The sequence below is a fragment of the Crinia signifera genome, chromosome 3, assembly GCF_055691185.1.
Source record: "Crinia signifera chromosome 3, ASM5569118v1, whole genome shotgun sequence".
In the NCBI taxonomy this organism is placed as follows: domain Eukaryota; kingdom Metazoa; phylum Chordata; class Amphibia; order Anura; family Myobatrachidae; genus Crinia; species Crinia signifera.
In genome coordinates, this window is record NC_139219.1 from 231,331,957 (window position 1) to 231,355,630 (window position 23,674).

Sequence of the window (23,674 nt, forward strand, 5' to 3'; positions counted from 1 at the left end):
GTTCACGACAATACTCAGTCTCTGTCGCTATTTGGGCGCATGCATGCGCAATATCGTTCATATGCATGCGCAGTCAAGTAATAATCGCTTGATCTGCTAATTCGCTGATCAACTCTGCGATCAACTCTGAATCAGGCCCAAAAAGTGCTAAGAAGTGCCATCAATTGCAAATTTGGGTAACCTTGATTTTAAGAAATCTGGGCTGTGGGTGATCTTCCCCCCACCCCTGGATGTAAAGTGTAGGGATTATTGATTTATAATCACACCGATCAGCAAGAGGCATGTAATGTGAAAGAGAGAACTCCTATATTCCAAACAGGAGTCTTAAAATTTCTCGCCAGGTATTTTAGTTATTGATAAAAAGCGATGTCAGTGTTCAACACTAGCCACTTTCAGAACATTTATAACCACTGTTGGTCACATTCACTTGATGGTTTGACTGACTTGGCTACAAACAGTGGGTATGTCCAGCATTTCATTTGATCACAACTGTATGCCAGACAGCATTGCTTGTCTATATTACTTCATGCATCACAGATATGTGCATGTTTTATTACCTTTAAATCAGTGTTTACACATAGCAATTTGATGGAATAGCTCATATACTGTAGATATGACTTACTCAAGTCAGTAGTTACACGTTAGATAGGTTGAACTTGTTGGACTAACGTCTTTTTTCATCCTTTATTACCATGTTACTATTCAAGCAGGTTTCTTCAGAAAACTGACTAAAGGGGGTTTCTATTATCCGATGTGTGGTATATAGACTTTTTACTTGATTACAAAATATTTATGAGAAGAATTTCAGTATGTATATCTATTCCCACATTCCCATACCCTGTACTATACTTAACAAAATAAAATACATGTTTAATAAGCTATGAAAAGATAATGGTGCGTACACACGGTGAGATTTCACTTTCTATTCAACCGCTATTCAATCTGGGTCTGGGTCTAAGTCTGGGTTGGTTATAGTGTTCACATTCGATTTTGACTATGTAGTACAGATTTGTACTATATAGTATTGCCTGGGAAGTCTTCTTTTCTATTTGATTTACACTACATGGGAGCAAGTATTGAAATTTAATCTGCATTGAATGTTGAAAAACATTCGATGCCTATTCAATTTTGATTAGATTTTGCTTCTACAAGCAAAATCGAATAGAAAAATTGTGTAAATCGCACTGTGTGTACCCACTATATTACTTACATCCGCATCCCATGCCCACCATATGAACCAAAACCCAAAAAGAAAATAAACAAAATATTTGGGGAAACATATTTTCATTGTCATGTTACATTGTCCTGTGTCTTAATAACTAGACTGATCACTACAATTTAGAAAACATGATTCAGGTTTTTTATGTTTCTAGATGTCTTGGATGATTTACAGATATACATATATATATATATATATATATATATATATATATATATATATATATATTCCAAAGTCCTAAGGTATAGGACAATAACGGCACTCAGAGAATTTTCAGCCTAAGAAAAATTGTATTATTATACAAACAACAGGTGAAACAGCGAGTGACGTTTCGGGGGGACAAACCCCTTCTGCAGACCCTCCTACAGCAACAAAAAAATATACCAGATTATATTGCTTTATTTTCATTGGAGTGCCGACAGTATTGGATTGCTCCTATATATATATATATATATATATATATATATATATATATATATATATATATATATATATATATATATATATATATATATATATATATATATATATATATATATATATATATATATAGTATTGTTACTGCTAACATATCATTGTGTCATTTATTTCTCTTTAGAAGATCTATTTGTGGACCAAACAGTATTGAAGTTGATATTGAACCAATTTGGAAGTTGTTGTTCAAAGAAGTAAGTTTTAGGTGAAAGTTACTGGATAAAGGTGCTGTTATGCCACAGAGTATTCATAGAGATGTTCACACACAAAATAATTGTCCGTCTGGAAAAATGTGGGATGTTTTGCCATTGTTTTCTTTCAGTGGAAGTGAGAAATACATTGTGTTATTCACAGGGCATGAATACAACATGGTCGCCATATTACAGTTGTGATAACCACTGATTGGAATGACTCCCAGGCCTCCATGTGCTATCTGACCTTAGTAAGGTCTATAGTGTGAACTATGGCACTACTATGGTTCATAAAATAAACTAGGGCACTATTGCCTAAAATGAACACCTGTTGTTGAGAGGTGTCTCGCTGGGACATGGTCCACTTTAAAATGTCACTATGGTGCCCTCAACATTCTGGCCACACCCCTAGCAAGGATGGATTTGATGCAGACCTAGCAGCCATGATAATTTACTTAACTAAGCTGCTATTTTCAAATGTGATGCAGATGTTGGGACTAGCACAATTTAGTAAAGTGGTTCCCAACCCTGGTCCTCAAGTACCCCCAACAGTGCACGTTTTCCAGGTCACCCCAGAGGCGTAGCTAGGGTGGAGCCGGTGGAGCACACGCTCCGGGCGCAGAGATGTCACCTGGCGCCGGAGCTGTGCACTCTGCCACCAGCTCCCCCGCCATGCTCGCCGGCTCCCCCGCCCACTTTATTTCTTGCTGCGCCGAGTTCCCGGCGCAGGAACACAGGGCGACCCCCGCCACCACTTCCGACCCCGGGGCACAGGACACACGCCTTGTGCGCCGGGTCCCGGGATCCCCACACACACTCCATTGTTACTTCCGTCCCCGGGCACAGGACACTTGCTGGCGCGTCACACAGGAGACTTTCCTGTACAGAAGCGCAGCAGTGGCCAGGGACGCTTTTACAGAGCCGCTGCTCGCAGACGCTCCTCAGTGCAGGGAGGACATCCCCACAGCTGTGCCTGCACTGCCTGTGTTAAAGCCGGCACCCTGATGCTACAGTCCCGTCCCTCCCTCCTTCCCAGCAGTTCATGCCTGCTCACACTGACAGCCTGAAACTCCGGAGGAGTCCGTCCTCACAGGCTGTAAAAAAAAACTGTTACCTGCTAGTGTGTTTCTCCCTCTTCATGCTGCTGCTGTACACACAGAAAGGAATGTGTAGGGAGCAGACACTTAACTGTTTGCATCCCTTCTTTTAACAGTAAGTGCTACTAAATTGTCATGTTGTCATGTTAAAAGTGTGTGCCTTTGCTTACCAGAGCTAATTATTGTGTTTCCAACACCAGTATTGAGTACTGGTGTGTTTTTTTAATTATGGTATATATTATATATATATATATATATATATATATATATATATATATATACACCATATTATGGTATATATGTATATATATATATATATATATATATATATATATATATATATATATATATATATATATATACACACACACCATATTAAAAAAAACACACCAGTACTCAATATTGGGAACACATTCTTCACGCCCCCCCCCCCATATTTATACATGCACCTGCGTGTAATATATATATATATATATATATTAATATACGCAGGTGCACGTATAAATAAATATGGGGGGGGGGGGCGTGAAACATGCCCTTGCTCCGGGCACCCTGGCACGTAGCTACACCACTGGGTCACCCAGCAAGTGAACTCATTATTCAGACACATTTTAAAAGATCCACAGGTGGAGCTAATTATGTCAACTGTGATCCTGTGTGGAGACCTGGAAAACGTGCACTGTTGGGGGTACTTGAGGACTAGGGTTGGGAACCACTGATTTAGTATATTGTCCACTTGTATCAATGATCCTTACAATTTTAGGAGATATGCCATTGTATAAATGTGATAATATTAATGATAGACTGCAGAAAGCTATACAGTATAAAAATTGGCACTAGGTCTACCCCTTTATTTGAGAAAATAAGGTGTTTACAACTCATATACTGTAAGCTGCTATCACCAATACAAAATAGCATGGTAACCTACCCTCTCCCAGAATTGTGTTGCAGTACTCACTTTAGAAAATCTTTATTTCTAAGTTACCTATTAAAACTTGTAAAAAGGAATAGTGGATCTATTTACAAAGCTTTAGTTGAAGATAAAGTAGGTGTAGATAAAGTACCAGCCAATCGGATCCTAACTGCCCTGTCACAGCTTGTGCTTGAAAACTTACAATTGGGAGCTTGTGAGCTGGTAATTTACATTACTCCACTTTATCTCTATCAAAGGTTTAGTAAACAGACTCCAGTATTAAAATATTTTGCTATTTGCCAACATTTGCTGTTTTATATACAGTAAATGGTTACTTGAGTTTCTTCTTGGTTTTGTTTTTGTTTAGGTCTTAAATCCCTTCTATGCATTTGAAGCTTGTAGTCTGGCAGTGTGGTTGGCTGTAGGATTCGTAGAATATTCCATAGCTGTTATTATAATGACACTCATATCCATCATTTTTACAGTACATGACCTAAGAAAGGTATGTAACATATATTAACCATGTGCACAGATAATGCAGAATCTATTATTGTTATACTGTAAATCAGATAGTCCCACATGTACTTACTGAAATCCAGCTCCCCCAGCATGACGAGTCTCTACTTGTGATGCGATTGAAAAATAATTGCAGAAATGCGACCACGCCCCAACAAATGCCGCATTGCCGCATTTATATTTTTTATATTTTTTAAATTAATCTTTATTAATTTAATTTTAAGTTTTTCTATCACTTCAATTACATCTTAAGGCATCCCATTTATTTGCACACAACCCTTATTTGCTTGCCTACAAATGCCTCAGAATTATTTTCAATCCATCTTTTGTATCCCAATGGTGTACAATCAATAACTCACCATTAGAGAAAATCTGACCTAAGCACAGAGAGAGGCTCACTGGTAAGAAGCCCATGTGATTGTGTGATTTGATCTATAGTCACACCAAAATACAGCATATGCTGTATATGTACGACATAGTTATTTTACTGTTAGACATTATTATTATTATTATTATAATTTTATTTATAAGGCGCCACAAGTGTTTCGCAGCGCCGTACAAAGGAACAATACAAGGAGACAAAGCTTGGCATAACATTGAATAAATAACAAGAATACAGTACAAATAAAGAGCGCACAGTTCAATACACATTACAGCTTGGATATAAGTAGTGAGGACTCAATCAACATACAACTAGAGGGGGATAGACATATCCCCTGGACATCTGCTTCTCTGTTTCATACTTGAAGAAATATTTATCATGAACAATTGTAAATTACAGAATTCAATTCTATATTTCATAAAGTAAATATAACAAGTCAACTTTTATTTAAAGGAATCTGTTAAGCTTCATAATCTGGTGGAATCCAACAACAGTGTCAAAGTGACCATACTCCAAAAAAACAGAGGTAACTTAATGCTACATTAAATATAGTTACAGTATGTAGAATGTGAGCATGTTAGGAATAATGGCTAAATAAGATACAAATGGTACAATGTCATACCCGCCAACATGGCCCATTCCATTAGGTACAAAATGCTCTGTTTCTGGACTTCCTTACCAGTGGAAGTTGCAGAGGTGGGGCTTCAACACAGTCCAATATTCATAAAGAGGAGCCACACCGAATGCCACTCCAAACATCACTATCCTGGACTCACTGGTAGTTGATGTGACCCCCCCTCTTTGATTTTTGGACTGTGCTGGGGTCCAGCCTCTGTAACTGCCACTGGCAGGGAAGTCCAGGAAGGGACAGTCAAGGGCGTAACTGCCAAAGGTACAGGGGAGGGGGTGCAGCTGCTTTGGGGTCCAAAACTAAGAGGGTCCCTTCTTGCCTGTCAAAGTAGAATGTTTTTTTTTTACATTTTTCACCATTGAGAGGTACATAGGGGCCCTTACAAACATCTAATTATGCCCCTGGGTAGAGATTCTCTGGCCTCCTTGCTTCTTGCAGAGCACAGGATGTCCCCTCACACACAGCAGTCTCAGGAAGTCTCTCTCCAAAAAGTCATCTCTTTCGCTTTTCACTGAGCCATATTATGACTTTCTGGGGGAAATTTACTAAGATGGGAATTAGACTTCACATGTGATGTTGCTATGGGCAACCAATCAGAATCTACTTCTTATTTATTTAGCACCCTCTAGAAGATAGTAGACAGGATCTGATTGGTTGCCCATAGCAACAGCACATGTGAAATCTAATTCCCATCTTAGTAAATTCCCCCCTCTGTCTCTTACAAGTTAAACACTGACCTGACACGACGATGATGATGATGACGATGACGATGATACTAAAAATAATGCATCAAACTAAAAAAAGGTTATACAATACTATTACCTATAGTACTTGATGACTTTTTCGGAAATGAATCTCTTTGCAGAGTGCAAGGAGGTAGAGTCCCGCTGCCTGGTGCCAGGTGATGTCATTGTCCTAACAGGAAAGAGGTTGTTCCTTCCATGTGATGCCATACTGCTCAGTGGAGGATGTATTGTAAATGAAAGCATGCTCACAGGTACTACAGTACATACTGCTCCAGATAACCAATACTTTACTATGGAGAAATAAGGTTACCATTCATTTTATTATAGTTTTTTTATAAAATTGGTAATCTCTTGCTATAGTAAATAACCAATTAGTTTTGAAATTGCATTCTCCTAAAGTGTTTGTCATTTTAGTGAGGACTATAATTGTAATTGATAAATTGCATTAGTTGCTCTTTAGGTGTAAGAATGTTTATTTTCATGGATTTAACAGGTGAAAGTATCCCTGTGTCTAAGACACCCCTACCTCATAATGACCATACCATGCCCTGGAAGACACACAGCGGTGAAGACTTTAAAAGGCATATCCTGTTTTGTGGTACCGAAGTCATTCAGACAAAGTCAGCAGGGCACGGACACGTGAAGGCAATTATCCTGAGAACTGGTCAGTTCAAATATTTTAACATCATTTGTACACAATATTATATATATATACAGGCGAAAAGTACTAACTATAATTTACATTTTGAACAATATAATTTTATTTAAAATTAAGAAACTACAGTTTTTGTCTAATATACTGCTCTTCTAGTATGTTTAACTTTGTATTATACCAATAAAATAATTTATGTTAAAATACTGCAACTATGAATAATCAGCAAGGTCAAGGAGTGGTGCCATTATAGGCTAATACTTTAATGATACTGTCTATGTCTACAAACCCAAAAATAATGTGAATACAGGTTACTGTAATTTATAAAGTACATAATCAGAGAATGACTCCACCTTCTGAAGCACTCTTGGAAAACGGATACAAAGATAAGCTCCTATAAATATTAATCTGTATGCATTATATCTGTGGCTCTACAGCAGGTAGTTACACGTGTGGAGTACAGGTGTACAAAGTCAGTCATTTCTATGCAGTGTCAGACTGGCCCACAGGGGTACAGGGGAAACCCCCGGTGGGCCCCACTGCCTTGGGGCCCCAGCTCCAAATATAGGGATCAGGTTCTAGACTGCACATGAATTCTACATTATACAAATGTTACATTATACTGCAAAGGACTATGGTATATCTTCTACTGAGCACTGTTGTTACTAATGTGGTACATTAGCATGCATGCACAAGCAGAATTTACTGTACTATTTACTTTAAAGGTTATAGCTGGCCACACCCCGCTAGAGACTGGCCATACCCCTATAACAACATTCCCAGGTGGGCCCTTCATGCCCCAGTCTGACACTGTTTCTGTGGACGTAAACCGTAGTGGTTAACTAATCTGATTCTTAATCTACTTTATTATAATTGCTCTGTTGTACACTGCTATACAGTTGGAGCCCCTGTCAACATTGTTCCTTAGGTCGTGGATCACAATGGCTAGCCATGGCTATCCTATTTTTCTCAGCAGCAATACAATACATAGAACAATACAGTAGGGGATTAGCATAGTAATCCTATTACTCACTTAATCCAATTAACAGGATAAATGAGGAGGGCTCCACCTGTATATTTTAAATTGATGTCATAATGTATGGGTTAGCACTTTATTATTGAAAACGCTGTAGTTATTTATACACTTTTTTGTGCCTACGATACAGAAGTATTTTGCTGAGCACTGGTGACTTAAGTAAGAGTGACAATATATTAGTAAGAGAAGAATGACAGTAATCTACAATGCACACAATGGCCAATAGTAGTAGCTGTGCTCTTATACAAGGCTTCAAGATCAGAAAATTATCACAGCTCATCCTTCACATATGTCCTTGCCCCAACTTCGTAATGCTCCTCCTACACATGTAATATAGGCAATATTTCCCTTGAGTGCCTCTGCCCCTTGCCTCCAGATGTGTGCCTCTGCCTTCCGGAGACGTGCGGTGAGGTAATTGGTTAAGGAGTCCCTGGCAGGTACCAAAGCCAGATTTGCACACAATATATGAGCCCAGGGGTACATGCCAGCATTATACACATGTGCAGCAGTATACACTGCTGGAGATTTGATGACTTTTGATAAGAGATGTCAAGAAAAGGTAGCCAGGTGAGGCACTGCTTCACCTGCCATAGACTTTTTACTCCTTTGCCTATAAAAATTAAATCGAATAATAAAAATAAAATATATATATATATATATATATTCTTTGTATTTTTGACATATTTTATAAACTCAAAACTCTGGCATATATGTTTGTATGACAGGAGAGGCTGTGCCTTACCTGCCTCCCCCCACCGCATGCCACTGCTGCCTCCTAAGTGGGGAGCCCTTACCATATTCTCTCCCCTTACCATATTTACCTCTGCACACTGCCTCACCAAGCATTGCTATGACCCCCCCCTCCCATTAGTTTCTCTGCCCCATGCCTTCCCATGTGTACCTATCCTATCTCAGCCCCATATGTACTTCTACTCCTTGCCTCAACAAGCCTGCCTCTGACCACTCTATCCCATGGGTGCTTCTGACTACTACCTTACCATGTTCACCTATCATCTCCCTTCCTCATACTGTATGTACTATTGCTTTCTCTCTCACCAAGCATGCCTCTGCCCCCTCTACATGAGTACTTCTACCAACTACCTCCCCATGTGCACCTATCATCTCCCTCCCCATATCATGAATGGGGAGGGAGTCCCTGTCCTCATGAATGTCTCTGTCCCTGTCCTCATGAATGCTCCTGAGCACTGCCTCTTGAATTGAACCCCTGACCCCCTCCACATAAGTGCCTCTGCCTGGGCAAGCTTGCCTTTGCCCTCTCTTCCCATGAGTGCCTCTGATTCTACTCTGCACAAATGCCTCCGCCTCCTGCCTCCCTTTGTGAACCTATCATCTCCCCTTCTCATATGTTCCTCTGCCCCTGTCCCCATGCAGCATGTTGCATCACAGCTGATCCAGCATGACACACACACACACATATATATGTAAACCCACACACACACTTATCTTTCTAATTCCCTTAATGGGTCAGTCCCCATGGGTGTTAATGTTTTTGTTTTTTTCCTGTAAGGAAAATATTATAATTGTGTTTATTGCCAAATATTCTACATTGTCATGTTATTGAACTATAATGTATTATTGTTAAATCAACAGGCTTTAATACCGCTAAGGGTGATCTAGTCAGATCCATCTTGTACCCAAAGCCAATGAATTTTAAATTATACAGAGATGCTTTCAGATTTCTGATGGTTCTAGCAAGCGTTGCAATAATTGGGACAATCTACACAGTGGCTGTTTTTGTCATGCAAGGGGTAAGACACATAATATCAATTTAATGGTAAATATATCTTTGAATATGATAAAACAGAAATATGTCGACATACATATTTATCCAGCAACTCATCAATAAATCTATGTTATATTATATTGGTTTCCTTAATGTCCTAATACTGCAGCAGACATTGCTTGTTGTACAGACCCCTCGCTAAGGGTGCATGTAAGGCAGGGCTGGGCAACACCGGCCCTCCAGATGTTGATGAACTACACATCCCAGCATGCCTTGCATCAGTTTCAGCATGGCCACATAGCAAAACTAATGCAAAGCATCCTGGGATGTGTAGTTAATTAACATCTGGAAGGCCGGTGTTGCCCAGCCCTGATGTAAGGCCTACCCTTTGCCCCGATTTGCAGGTGTTTGCCTTATACCAAACAATGATCGTAAAATGACAAAAGCATTGAAATATTACTGCAATAGCTTAATGTTCTATACAAGTTGTTTTTAGTTTTATAAGATTAGGAATGTGATATTGGAAGTAGAGTGACCAGAGAGCCCAGGCAGGCTGAACATCTTGTTGACACAACCAGATAACAGTGGTATGTAATGTATGGGTAGACCCCAAGAGAGGCAACCATGCCAAATGCCTTCCTGGGAATAGGAGGATGGGTAAATTAATCACAAAATTAAATGAAGGCAGACATGGCCAATATGTAAAGTAATCCGCGTCCCCTCGCAGGGCTCGCTGCGCTCGCCACACTTCGACACACTGCAAAACCAGGTTGATTTTGCCATGTAATTGATTGCTCCTTTAAAAAACATGGGAAAACTTTCCCAAAATCTCGCCCTTTCTGATACTCTCACCCTATTACATTTGGCCCCCAGTTTGATTGTGCAGTGTAAATGATTGCGGCTTTAAAAAAACTGGATCTTTCTGAATCTCTCATCCTATGGGTAAAGGGGGGAAAACTTTTTTTAGGTATATAAGTGAAAGGAGAAAAACAAAAAGTGGAATATTTAGACTGAAGACAGAGAGTGGAAGTTTTCTTGAGGGGGACAATGTAATAGCAGATAATATTAATAATTATTTCTGCTCAGTATTCACTGCTGAAAGAGAGGGGAAGGGGCCACAGTTAAGTTGCAAGTATAGTCAGAAAACTGAGGGAGAGACAAGTACATTTACAGAGGAGAAAGTCCTCACAGAACTCGCAAAACTGAAAGTGGATAAATCAATGGGGCCAGATGGGATACTTATTGACTTTTTTGACTGGGTGACTAAAGTAATAGATCAAGGTGGGGCTGTAGATGTAGCTTATCTAGACTTTAGTAAAGCTTTTGACACTGTCCCACATCGCAGACTGTTAAATAAACTTGAAAGCTTGGGATTGGATTCTAAGATAGTTGAATGGATAAGAGCGTGGTTGCAGGACAGAAAACAGAGAGTTGTAGTAAACGGAATACAGTCAAAGGAGGGAAAGGTTACAAGTGGAGTACCCCAGGGATCTGTACTTGGACCGGTGCTCTTTAATATCTTTATTGGTGATATTGCAAATGGAATTGAGGGTAAAATGTGCCTTTTTGCAGATGACACAAAAGGTATGCAACAGGGTAGACACACCAGGAGGGGTAAAACAAATGATTGAGGATCTAGGTAGATTAGAAAAATGGTCAAGAGAATGGCAACTACAGTTTAATGCCAAAAAATGCTAAATCATGCACTTGGGTCTCAGAAATCCAAAGACTAAATATAGTATAAATGGCACTATAATGGAAACTACTGAGGAAGAGAGGGATCTAGGTGTCACTATTTCAGGGGACTTAAAAGCAGGTAGGCAATGTAACAAGGCAATGAAGAAGGCAAGTCAGATGCTTGGTTGCATAGGGAGAGGTATCAGCAGTAGAAAGAAAGAAGTAATAATGCCACTGTATAGGTCATTGGTACGACCTCACCTAGAGTATTGTGTTCAGTTCTGGAGGCCATATCTCCAGAAGGATATAAATACATTAGAGATTGTACAAAGAAGAGCAACTAAAATGATGGCCTACATCACAAAACGTACCAGGAAAGACTAAAAGATCTTAATATGTATACTTTAGAGCAGAGAAGGGAAAGGGGGGACATGATAGAAACTTTAAAATATATCAAGGGTTTTAACAAGGTACAGGTGGGAGACATTCTTCACAGGAAGAGGAGCAACATAACACAAGGACATGCACTGAAACTAGAGGGAGGAAGATTCAGGGGAAATGTGAGGAAGAATTACTTCACAGAAAGAGTAGTAGATAAGTGGAATAGCCTACCATCAGAGGTGTTAGACACAAATACAGTAGTACAATTTAAACATGCTTGGGACAAGCATATTGATATCCTTACAAAAAAATAAGGATCAAATATGGTTTGAGGTAACACGTTTAAAAAAAGGGGCAGACTAGATGGGCCAAGTGGTTCTTATCTGCCGTCAAATTCTATATTTCTATACATTTCACCCATAGAGTCATCTTTCCCTTCTTTCAAACTTATATCATTCCTACAGTATATTAAGTAAGCTTCACACTGGTAATGTGTTATGTTTCTCTCCACTTGCATAGTATTTACTGTACATACCTTTGCACAAAAGCATTGTAAAGTTGTAACATGACTTAATATTACTATTATTTTTTATACCTATCTTTTTACATTTAGGAATCTCCTACTGAAGTTGTGATAAAGGCCCTGATTATTATCACTACAGCTGTTCCCCCAGCGCTTTCAGCTGCCTTATCTACAGGTATTATGTATGCTCAGCGCAGACTAAAGAAAAATGGGATTTTCTGTGTCAGTCCTCAAAGAATAAATGTCTGTGGGCGCCTGAACATTATTTGTTTTGACAAGGTAAGAATTCCTCTATCTTCCAAGCATAATACCTAGTTCTATAGCCATACTTGCCTACTTTTGAAAACTAGTTTCAGGTAGATTATGGTTGGTAGTATAGAGGGGGGGTGTCATGCTCCACCCAAAGGGTATGTCTAATTCCATATATGGAGAGATTGTGAACACGGCACCTCGAAGCATGGGTGTGTACTGCTACATCTGAGAGGACACTTTTTAAATTACTTATAGCCAAATGTAGATGAGCACCAAAGCCGTAAGTAAGTGTTATAAGTCACTGATATGTGTCAGGGATTGTTCATCTATTTTGTTTTACACGTGGCTCCGTATAAATGGCCACAAGACATGCATGCATCCATAGGGATCATTGTGTTTTATTAACAATGATGGGAAATGGTGCTGATGATTCAGTGTAAATGTATCTATCTCTCATTCCTTGTTTTCCCAAAAATATAACAGCTACATAAAGTGGGCTAGGTGACATGAGGGAGATTGCTAGACTAATGAGGGAGAGGGGAGATTGCTGCTATTTCAGGGAGTCTCCTGCAGAATGCAGGAGGGTAGGCAAATATGTCTATAACTACAGCTACAGAATAATTTCTCAAACCCACTCACTGCATTTAATATACACTATTAATAATATTGTAACTATCCACTTACTTTATACATAACAAACATTTAATAACACCAAAGTCAGATCAGAAAAATACCATCATTGTGAATAGACCATGGTAGTATTCAATCTGTGCCGCTATTTCCACCGGCGGAAATAGCAGCACTTGGCTGCATTGAAGGCTTTCAGATTCCTCTTTTTTTAAAGTCAAATCTGAATTTCTGGAAACGTAACCCAGGACTTACTCGGCGGCTGCAATAGAAACAGTTGGATCGGTCAATCAACTTGCGTACGGCCAGCAATAAAAAAGTAGCAGGATTTTATTACAGGATGGCCTTGCGCATACATACTGTGGGCCATATGCTTGTGCAGTCTATCGATAATCGCCCAGCCTGCGAATTCATAGCCGTGCGATCGGGTCTGAATTAGGCCCTATGACCAGAACAGAGTACATATGTAGTACTTATTTTTGTTGCAGACTGGGACTCTAACAGAAGATGGACTGGATCTGTGGGGTGTGTTACCTTCCCAAGGAAATTGGTATGATTCCTACAGTATATAGTCTGAATATTATTTTGAATGTAATCAGGTATTTGTATTTATTGCAAATGCTAGTTTTAGAAGATAATACATGCAAGCATGCCAGAATAGATTCACTATATGTTAGCAAATAGATTTTGTCATTGGCCTGAGAAGCTGCATGAGCTCTGTTAATTCACAATCTTATCCTGTTAGCTTCCAGGAGGTGCACAGCTTCCGATCAGATAATGCTTTACCATGGGGTCCATTGCTCGGAGCTTTAACCAGCTGCCACTCATTGGTTGCCATTGATGGAATACTGCAGGGAGATCCTTTGGATTTAAAGATGTTTGAAGCTACTCAGTGGGTAAGAAGGGTTTATACCAGGGGTGGGCAACTATTTTGGCTGGGGGGCCGCTTTACACTTCCAGTGAATATTCGAGGGCCGCACCCAAAATATCTTGTATACAGATGGAGCCATCCTCATCTCGCCCTTTAATAAGATTAAGTGAGTAATCAGATTTCTCTGCTAATCCCCTTCTCCAACTGTATGGTTCTATGTATTGTATTGCTGCAGAGAACAAGAGGCCTTGTCTCACCATGGCTCTCCAGGGAGGGCTAGATGAGGATGGCTCCATCTGTATATGCTGCTGTCAGGGTCCTGGGGGAGATGGGATGTAAAACTGAGGTAGCTTCTACCTCTATTTTGCATTCCCTCCCCCCCAGGACCCAGCAGCAATTCCACCTTAACACAGCTGCCTCCGACCCCACTGCACAAGAAGCTCCGCCCCACCTGCCTCCTAGCATCTCAGCATGTCACTCACATCACAGGAGGAGGGAGGAAATATCTCGGCTCGCTTCAGTGGTGGCTGTGGCAGCACAGGTTGGCAGGGCCATCTTAACAGCATTATGTGCCCCAGTGCAGTAGAAACCCTACCTACACAACCGTGTGTGTGTGTGTGTGTGTATATATATATATATATATATATATATATATATATATATATATATATACAAATAATGCAGGTTAGGAGTCTCTCAACAGGCTTGTATTTGTGCAGAGGGTTTTAATCAGGCAGCATAATGAAATTACAAATCATTATGCTGCCTGATTAAAACCCTCTGCACAAATAGAAGGTGAGTGCCAGTCATAAGAGATACTGTATAATATATTTACTCATTGAACATTGACTGCAGCAGCGCTTACTTTTAGAGTGGTGGAGTCTGCTTAGCCAGCCAGAGGGTAGTCAGGCAAGGAGAATCCTGACTTTAAGTGCCTGCGTTGCTGCTGACTTAGTCCCGCCACCGCAGATGCATGACCGCGAAATCCCCGCTCAGCATTACTGGGAGTATGTGGGAGGGGACGCGGTCACGCGGCAGCCGCCTCCCCGCCATTGGATGGTGCGGCGGCCGCGTGACCGCATCCCCTCCCACACTCCCAGTAATGCTGTGCGGGGATGGAGCGTCGCCGGTCATGCATCGGCAGCGGCGGGACCCACCATTCCTATTATCAATATTGTGGGGATCCGCTTGTCATTGTGCTGGACTCGGGAGTGGCCGGGCCAGGCGCGAGCGGTTCACGGGCCGCATGCGGCCCGCGGGCCGCCTGTTGCCCACCCATGGCTTATACTGTACAGTACATTTTCATATGAAACACTGGTGCATATATTCCACCTAACATGATATATTCATTTATCACAACTTTGAGAGGTCCCCAGTCGGGACTTTTGCCACGGCCCGCCGTGCACAGTCCCGATAATGGGTGTGGCTTCATGTAAAAAGGGCATGGCTTTGCAGGATGTCCAAAATCGCAAAGCCCTGTTTTTGACACTGTGGAAGCATGGCCAGCTGTGTGTGAGCAGCTGTGGCCATGCCCCATGTCCCTCTGCCTCCCATGAATAGATGCTGTGCACATTCACAGGAGACGGAGCAGAAAAGTCACAGCTGTTTCGGTGGAATGACCATCTTCCTCAAGAGCACAAAATCATATTAAACAAATACAGCCTTTATAGGGATTCGCGTGCCCGCCAAAACCAATGCAAGTAGACTCACCTGTGTGAAGACCACACAATTAAAGTGATTAATTTTATACTCATCATCCTCATCCAAGCTGTGGAATGCAGGAAGCAGTCATGGAACACACTTCCTCCTCCTGGACCAAAGTACATCGGCCACCCAAGCGATAATTAATGCAGTTTCAGATCATAAACTGCATCAGGCAGGGAAATCTCCAATAGTTATTACACCACCTCAATGGCTTTGCAGTGGTGCTTAGTGCACATGGTGTCTTCCACACCCGATCACACACAGCAAAGATGAAGTCACAGGGTGTCTAGCTTCCGGAATGCACAGAGGTTGGTATTGGAATGCACCACCATACCTCCAGCAACTGAGGTAGAAAGGTGGGGCTGGAGAAAGTGCCAGTTTCTAAGCAACTAGAATAAGTGGAAGCAGTAGATGGAATACACCTCCTTACTCCTGACATCCATGAAAGTGGGTGAATGTAACTAAATGCAAAGAGTCTATAAAACACTGAGCAAATATAACCTGATAGATCAATAAAGTATATCACAACAGTAGAGCTACTGCATCAAGCCTGACAGGCACCCAAAATCACACTAGTACATAATAAGGTCTGGGCACCAGGATCATGCAATTGGTACTAGAAAAGCTCTAACTCTATATAGACCATCATCAAGATGGATACTAATAGTATCACAAATTATGGAATAGACAAAAACATATACAAAGTTAATGTTAAACATAATAACAAAAAACAAATATAATAAATTAATCACAAAAACACAAGGCAGTATACTGTATGCAATGGTCCTATATGCAAGTAGTCCCTTATAAAAAGATATTAAATTGAGGTGTCGGTCACTGCTCCTTTTAAAGTGTTTGATCTGATATAATGGCATAGATGGTGTGACCTGCTTCAAAAAAAAAAAAATGTTTCGCCATAGGTGGTGTGCTTTAATCTCTAAAAGTGGATTGAGGAGCTGCATAAGCTCCTTAAGGGGGGTATAGGTGGCGGACGCTATTTCTCCAGTCGGATATCAACCTAAGTATCATAATGGTTTTACCGATGTATAATTGTTAGCACGGCATACTGTCACATAAGTGACAAACTTGCTTTCACAAGCCATCCGCTGTTGTAACCTAAATTTATATCCTGTTTTAGGATGTGTAAAGCACTCACCTGTTAACAATTTATGCATATATTATGATCTAATTACACAACCTCTTTTCACCCTATTTAACCTTTAAGTGTATTCACTGTTGTGCATTAATTAATCTGTAATGTATCTGTTTTTAGGAACTCAAGCAGTTGATTTCAGAAAATGATGACATTTCAACATCCAATTTGATTGTGAAACCAGGACAAGGCTGCAGAACGGTGAGACTACCCCATTGTTCTAGGCAGTAGAACTGAGCTTCTGAATTTCCCCACTCAGGGGGAGATTCAGAATTCACCCCCCATCCCCAAGTTGGGGCTTTGCGCATGTGCCTGCGCATGTCCAAGCCCGGGAGCTAATGCCTTTGGCGTGTTTCACACTCGCTGGGGCGTTCGCTCCAGAGTGGGTGGACAGGGGGCAGACGCAGGGGATGGCTCAGCATTTTATGGGTGCACCCTTAAAAATGCTGGGTGTACCCCTTTGATCGGCGGCGTGTCCATGTCCGCTTGAAGAAGGCGGCTGACGTCACATGACATCAGCGCCCGGCCGCAATATGGTGGATAGCGGGCATCTGAAAAGTAAGTATAGACTTACTTTTCAGCGCAAAGGCTAGAGAAATCGTTCAACCGATTTCTCCTCCTTGAGACTGCATGCGAGTGGAAGTGGAAGCGTACACATGCTAGTGCGGGGATTCGCTTGGCATGGCGGTGAATATATGCAGCCTAGAGAGAATGTCTGAATCAGGCTCTGAAAGTATTACAATTTATTTTATGAACATTTCATATAACTTGCTGGTTTCGGGAGTTGGCGAGAGATTTGGTAAGAATTCTCCAGGTTTTTTTTTTTAAAGCGGCAATCATTTACATTTTAAAATCAAACTGGTTTTGCAATGTAAATGATTGCTGCTTTAAAAAAATCCTGGATATTTAACACATCTCTCATTTTCTGAATCTCTCATCCTATTAAATTCCCCACGTGATGTCAAATAGAATACTCTTTGCTGGATTTGGGTTATTTCAATGGACAACATATAATACTTTTACTATACTAACACTTTTCCCTTTTAAATGCAGATTATTCAGATAAAGATAACATTAATTGAAGCCTGTACATAACCCAATAGATACAGCTAATATGAGATGCACATAAGGTTAATAGTGCACTAGTCTACGTAATAGAATGTCCTCTTACCCATAATGCATTTGTGCTGATTAACACTCACCAGTTGTTTTACCCATCTAGGGTCCAATTGAAGGAATTGCCATCATCCACCAGTTTCCATTCTCTTCCAGCCTGCAGCGCATGTCTGTCATCACTCAAGAGATTGGTCAGGATAAGCTAGTTATGTATATGAAAGGAGCGCCAGAGATGGTGATCACATTTTGCAGAGAGGAAAGTGGTAAGGTTTGTTGCTTCTGTTAATAAATGTATTTTAAATATTTAATTATAATTTGCTTTCCAGATATAATTGAATTGTTTAATACAATTTTGTATGAAACAGCAATGTTGTCATGTTCAGCCATTAACATCCCTTAGAATTACATCAGAGCTTATTTTCCTGCGCACCTCTATTGGGATAAACAAGTTCCGGTACTTATGTATTATCTGGGCTCCCATGTTAAATGCACCCCATTTTTTCATACCCCTACTATCCAACTACGCATGGAGTTGATTTTATATAGTGTGGCGAGCCACTGTGCCCGAAGCGTGGCAAGCGCAGGGGACGCGGTCTCATAAGAAAAACGGGAGCCCAGATATTACATAAGTACCCAAGTTCCATATAAAGTATGAAATTGTGGTATTTCCTGAAGCGGATTGTTCCATAAAAGCATTAAGAATGCTTCTCACTGAAACTAAACTCATACATACCAGCTTGAAAAAACTGACAAATGTTCAAAGTCAAAATTTAAGTGAGAACCATCATTTGTTTTTTTTCCAACACACTTACAGATACTATGGGTGAGATTTTATAAGATGAGACACTATGGGTGAGATTTTATAAGATGAGACATTCAGAAAGTGAGAGATTTGGTAAGAAATCTCCAGGTTTTTTAAAGCGGCAATCATTTACTCTGCAAAACCAGTTTGATTTTGCAGTGTAAATGATTGCAGCTTTTAAAAAAAACTGGAGATTTCTTATCAAATCTCTCACTTTCTGATTCTCTCATCCTATTACATCTCACCCTGTAATTATTGTTCCATTTATGGTAAAGAAAGATAACTGACATGAAACAAAGAATAGAACCGTAAATGCACCTTATAGGCCAGGGGTTCTCAAACTCGGTCCTCAGGATCCCGCACAGGTGTATTCATTACTCAATGACACATTTTTAAAGATCCACAGACAGAGCTAATTATTAGCTTGTGATTCTCTGTGAGGAGACCTGCAAAACATGCACTGTGTGGGGTCCTTAGGACCAAGTTTGAGAACCTGTGTTATAAACTAAATAAAATGTACATGCGAACGTTATCTCTCAGATAACACATTGTCATCCGACAGCTTACAGAAAGTTTACATTATATTTCCTTTTCAAGATAAAAATACAATTTTCTTTCAAGTTTTCATGCATGAATTATAAACCTTATTTTGTAAAACTGTTTATTATTAAACTTCTAAGCTTATAAAAACCCAAAAAGTTTTAAATTATAAACTAAAGAAGTTAAGGTACTTGTGTAGTTTCACGGCGCCACCGCGCGCACAGTGAAACTTTGAAACTTGGCAGTCTGCCAGACTCTGTGTTTACTGTGCGTGTGCCACTCTAGCTGTTCTCAGCGCAGCGCGTGGCTGCTTTCCTTATGTAAGCTACGTTATCAGCATAGCGCTGGGCAGCAGCAGTGCACCCAGCGCTGACAGGTCACTGTGGTACTTGTAGTTCCACAGTGAAATAGAAAGTCCTGCGCACCGCTGACAACCCGGCAATTTAGACTACTCCGGCAATTTAGAAGTCTAGATTTAGACGGCTGACAACCCGGCAATTTAGACTCCTCCGGCAATTTAGAAGTCTAGATTTAGACGTCTAAATCCAGACTCCCTGCAAACCGCTAAGATGGGGGCATCTAAATTTAGACGGTAAAGCGTCTAAATTTAGTAGGGTCTAGGGGTACACTATTAAACCTGTTCACAATGACACTAGTCGACGTAACAGCTGTCGACCTTGTTAATTCCACTATACACGCCAACCCGAAGCGTGGCGAGCGGTACGCGTCCTACGACCTTTTCATACCCCCACTATCCACGTCGGCGTGGAGTTGATTTTATAAAGTGTGGCGAGCGCAGCGAGTCACTGAGCCCGAAGCGTGGCGAGCGCAGCGAGCCCCGCTAGGGGACGCAGATACCTTCACAGGTATCCGCGTCCCCTTGTGGGCTTCACAGGTATCCGCGTCCCCTCGCGGGCTTCACAGGTATCCGCGTCCGCTCGCCTGCGCTTCGGGCTCGGTGGCTCGCTGCGCTCCCACACTTTATAAAATCAACTCCATGCCGACGTGGATAGTGGGGGTATGAAAAGGTCGTAGGACGCGTACCGCCGCCGCTCGCCACGCTTCGGGTTGGCGTGGATAGTGGAATTAACAAGGTCGACAGCTGTTACGTCGACTAGTGTCATTGTGAACAGGTTTTATAGTGTACCCCTAAACCCTACTAAATTTAGACGCTTTACCGTCTAAATTTAGATGCCCCCATCTTAGCGGTTTGCAGGGAGTCTGGATTTAGACGTCTAAATCTAGACTTCTAAATTGCCGGAGGAGTCTAAATTGCCGGGTTGTCAGCGGTGCGCAGGACTGCCTATTTCACTGTGGAACTACAAGTACCACAGTGACCTGTCAGCGCTGAGTGCACTGCTGCTGCCCAGCGCTATGCTGATAACGTAGCTTACATAAGGAAAGCAGCCACGCGCTGCGCTGAGAACAGCTAGAGCGGCACGCGCACAGTAAACACAGAGTCTGGCAGACTGCCAAGTTTCAAAGTTTCACTGTGCGCGCGGTGGCGCTGTGAAACTACACAAGTACCGAAGTTAAACATGTGTCCACTTGAGTAGACAACATGCATTTGTAACATAAAAATTTGCAACAGTATTATGTGAAAACCGTGAAAGTTGTTTTCCTTTCTGTCAAAAAAGTAAGGTGCTTGCAGTAAAATGAAAAGAAAAAAAATCAGCTGTCTGGCAATTTGATGCTGCGAACGGTATTTATTCTCCAGAAAAAGATATACTGTATTCATCCAATATATGTCCTCAGTATTTAAAACTCAAAGATTTGTATTTACTTCTGAGTTTTCTTTATAAATACAAAGTTACACTTTTTTCAATGTCTGAATTTGACTGATTTTGGCATCCCCTGTTTCTCTCATCTGTGCACATTGATCCATGAGAACCACTTCACACCATGGGCCCAATTCAGAACTAATCACTGGGCTGTAAATCTTCAGAGCCCATCGATCAGGGAAATGCTGCTCCTCCAGAATCTTGCCCCTGTGCACGACCATGCTCACATCCCTTGTACTCTGTTGTGAGTGGCAAAGGGGAGGGTGCAGAGTGCCTTCAGGAAAAGCAGGGGACTTTCCCACCTTCCCAGTGGGAAGGGGAAACCACATGATTTTTTTTTGGGGTGGGAGTAGGTTGAAGTTTTGCCTAGGGTGCTGAGAAGCCTTACAACGGCCCTGCGTGTCACCTCCCATGCTGCATCTGGCACTGGATCCGCGTCTCTTCTCCTTCTCGCTAGGGATGGCCATCGTTGCCTTTGCCATCGCTGTTTGCCATTGATGGTAAAAGTGCAACTGATCTGGTTCTCCCCCATCCATGGCAAAACTATTTGACATCGGCCATAAACCATTGATTATTTCTAGTACAATGAGGACACTCCTTGTAAATGGATCTTGTTTTGTTCCACATACAGTAGCTCTATGGGTGAAATGTACTAAGCCTGGAAAGTGATAAAATGGAGAGTGATAAACCTTCAACCAATCAGCTCCTCCATGTCAAATTTTTAAACACAGCCTGTGAAATGGCAGTTAGAAGCTGATTGGCTGGTGGTTTATGACTCTCCATTTGATAACTTTTCAAGCTTAGTACATTTGGAACTATGTGAGTTACAAAGTTTAAATGATGTATTTACACAATCCAGGTTGATGATGATGGTCTTATCTGTGCTGCGGATGAATCTATATGCTAGGTTTACAGTAGGGATGCATATAGGGATGCTTATCGGTGACCTGACCAAAGTCACTAACGATCTACTATCGGCTAAATCCAAAGGCCTCTTCTCTATCCTCATCCAGCTTGATCTGTCGGCTGCCTTTGACACTGTTGACCACCCTCTCCTGCTCAACACCCTCCGCTCCTTTGGCATCACTGGCACGGTCTTCTCCTGGTTCACCTCATACCTCTCCGATCGCTCCTTCTCCGTCTCCACTCCGAGCTCCTCCTCTCCTACTACCCCCCAGCCAGTCGGTGTTCCCCAAGGGTCAGTCCTTGGCCCTCTCCTCTTCTCCCTCTACACCACCTCTCTGGGCACCCTCATCAGCTCCTATGGTTTTCATTACCACCTTTATGCTGATGATACCCTAATCTATCTCTCCTCCCCTGACTTATCCCCATCACTTCTGTCCAAGGTCTCCGAATGCCTCACGGCCATCTCAGCCTGGATGACCCAACGCTTCCTGAAACTAAACATGGCTAAAACTGAACTTCTAATCTTCCATCCCCCGAACATCCCCTCTTCTCCCACTATCTCCATCAGCATTGGTGAAACCGAGATCACGTCCACCGACCAAACGCGCTGCCTCGGTGTCATCATTGACTCCTCCCTCTCTTTCACCCCCCACATTCGTGCTCTCTCACAGTCTTGCCGCTTTCACCTACGCAACATCTCACGCATCAGACCATTCCTCTCCACTGACGCGACCAAAATTCTCATTCACTCTCTTGTCATCTCCCGCCTTGACTACTGCAACATCCTTCTCTCTGGGCTACCTCTCACCCGCCTCGCACCTCTCCAATCCATTCTTAACGCTGCTGCTAGGCTCATCTTCCTCTCCCGCCGCTCTACCTCCGCCTCCCCCCTCTGTTTATCTCTTCACTGGCTCCCCATTCCTTTCCGAGTTCTCTTTAAACTCCTCACCACCACCTACAAGGCTCTCTCCTCCTCCACAGCTCCCTACCTCTCTTCACTGATCTCTATCCACACTCCCTCCCGTCCTCTTCGCTCCATTGCTGACCGCCGACTGACCTCTCACCTAATCACCTCCTCCCACTCCCGTGTCCAAGATTTCTCTCGCGCTGCCCCCCTGCACTGGAACAACCTCCCGCCACCCATCAGGCTATCTGATTCCCTTACCTCCTTCAAGCGCTCCCTCAAAACCCACTTTTTTCGACTAGCCTATCCCTCCTCCTAACCTCTTTTGATCCTCCTATCCTGCCTCCGTTCCCCTCCGTTCCTACTTATCCTATTGTATTTCGTTCGTCCACCCACCTATTTTTAGTATGTTAACTCTTATGAGCAGGGCCCTCCTTCCTCACGTACTCACCCTACCTCATTACCTCACCTGTGCTCCTGTCCTGTTCTTCCCTTCCTCTACTTCATCTTCGGTCTCCTTGACTATTTTGACACCTACTTCTGAACTGATGCTGATTTTAGTTCTACCAGCTATACCCCTATTTATACTGTATCTTTCTACACACCCTGTACGTTACCTTGTAATTTTTTTTTTTTTTTGTTTGCTATGTACGGCGCTGCGGACACTTTGTGGCGCCTTATAAATAAACGTACTACTACTACTACTACCATCGAATAATGTGGAACGTGCATGCATATGTAAGGGTGATCTGAAGCACCCTTACATATGCATGCACGTTCAGAAGGAAGTGGGCGGGCAGCTGACATCCGGTGATGTCAGCTGCAGTGGCTTATCT

At 41.9% G+C, this 23,674-nt stretch overlaps 1 protein-coding gene across 1 annotated transcript in view; it reads left to right on the forward strand.

Moving 5' to 3' along the window:
- The window catches only part of LOC146064290 (putative cation-transporting ATPase 13A4), an 85,549-nt gene that overhangs the window by 19,360 nt on the left and 42,515 nt on the right, over positions 1 to 23,674 (forward strand). The window contains exons 6-16 of the mRNA XM_083177585.1: positions 1,818 to 1,887; positions 4,262 to 4,396; positions 5,246 to 5,318; positions 6,289 to 6,420; positions 6,663 to 6,833; positions 9,469 to 9,626; positions 12,273 to 12,461; positions 13,550 to 13,611; positions 13,807 to 13,957; positions 16,910 to 16,990; positions 18,012 to 18,168. Coding sequence (XP_083033711.1) covers positions 1,818 to 1,887; positions 4,262 to 4,396; positions 5,246 to 5,318; positions 6,289 to 6,420; positions 6,663 to 6,833; positions 9,469 to 9,626; positions 12,273 to 12,461; positions 13,550 to 13,611; positions 13,807 to 13,957; positions 16,910 to 16,990; positions 18,012 to 18,168 — 1,379 coding nt within the window. The remainder of the gene's footprint in view (positions 1 to 1,817; positions 1,888 to 4,261; positions 4,397 to 5,245; positions 5,319 to 6,288; positions 6,421 to 6,662; positions 6,834 to 9,468; positions 9,627 to 12,272; positions 12,462 to 13,549; positions 13,612 to 13,806; positions 13,958 to 16,909; positions 16,991 to 18,011; positions 18,169 to 23,674) is intronic.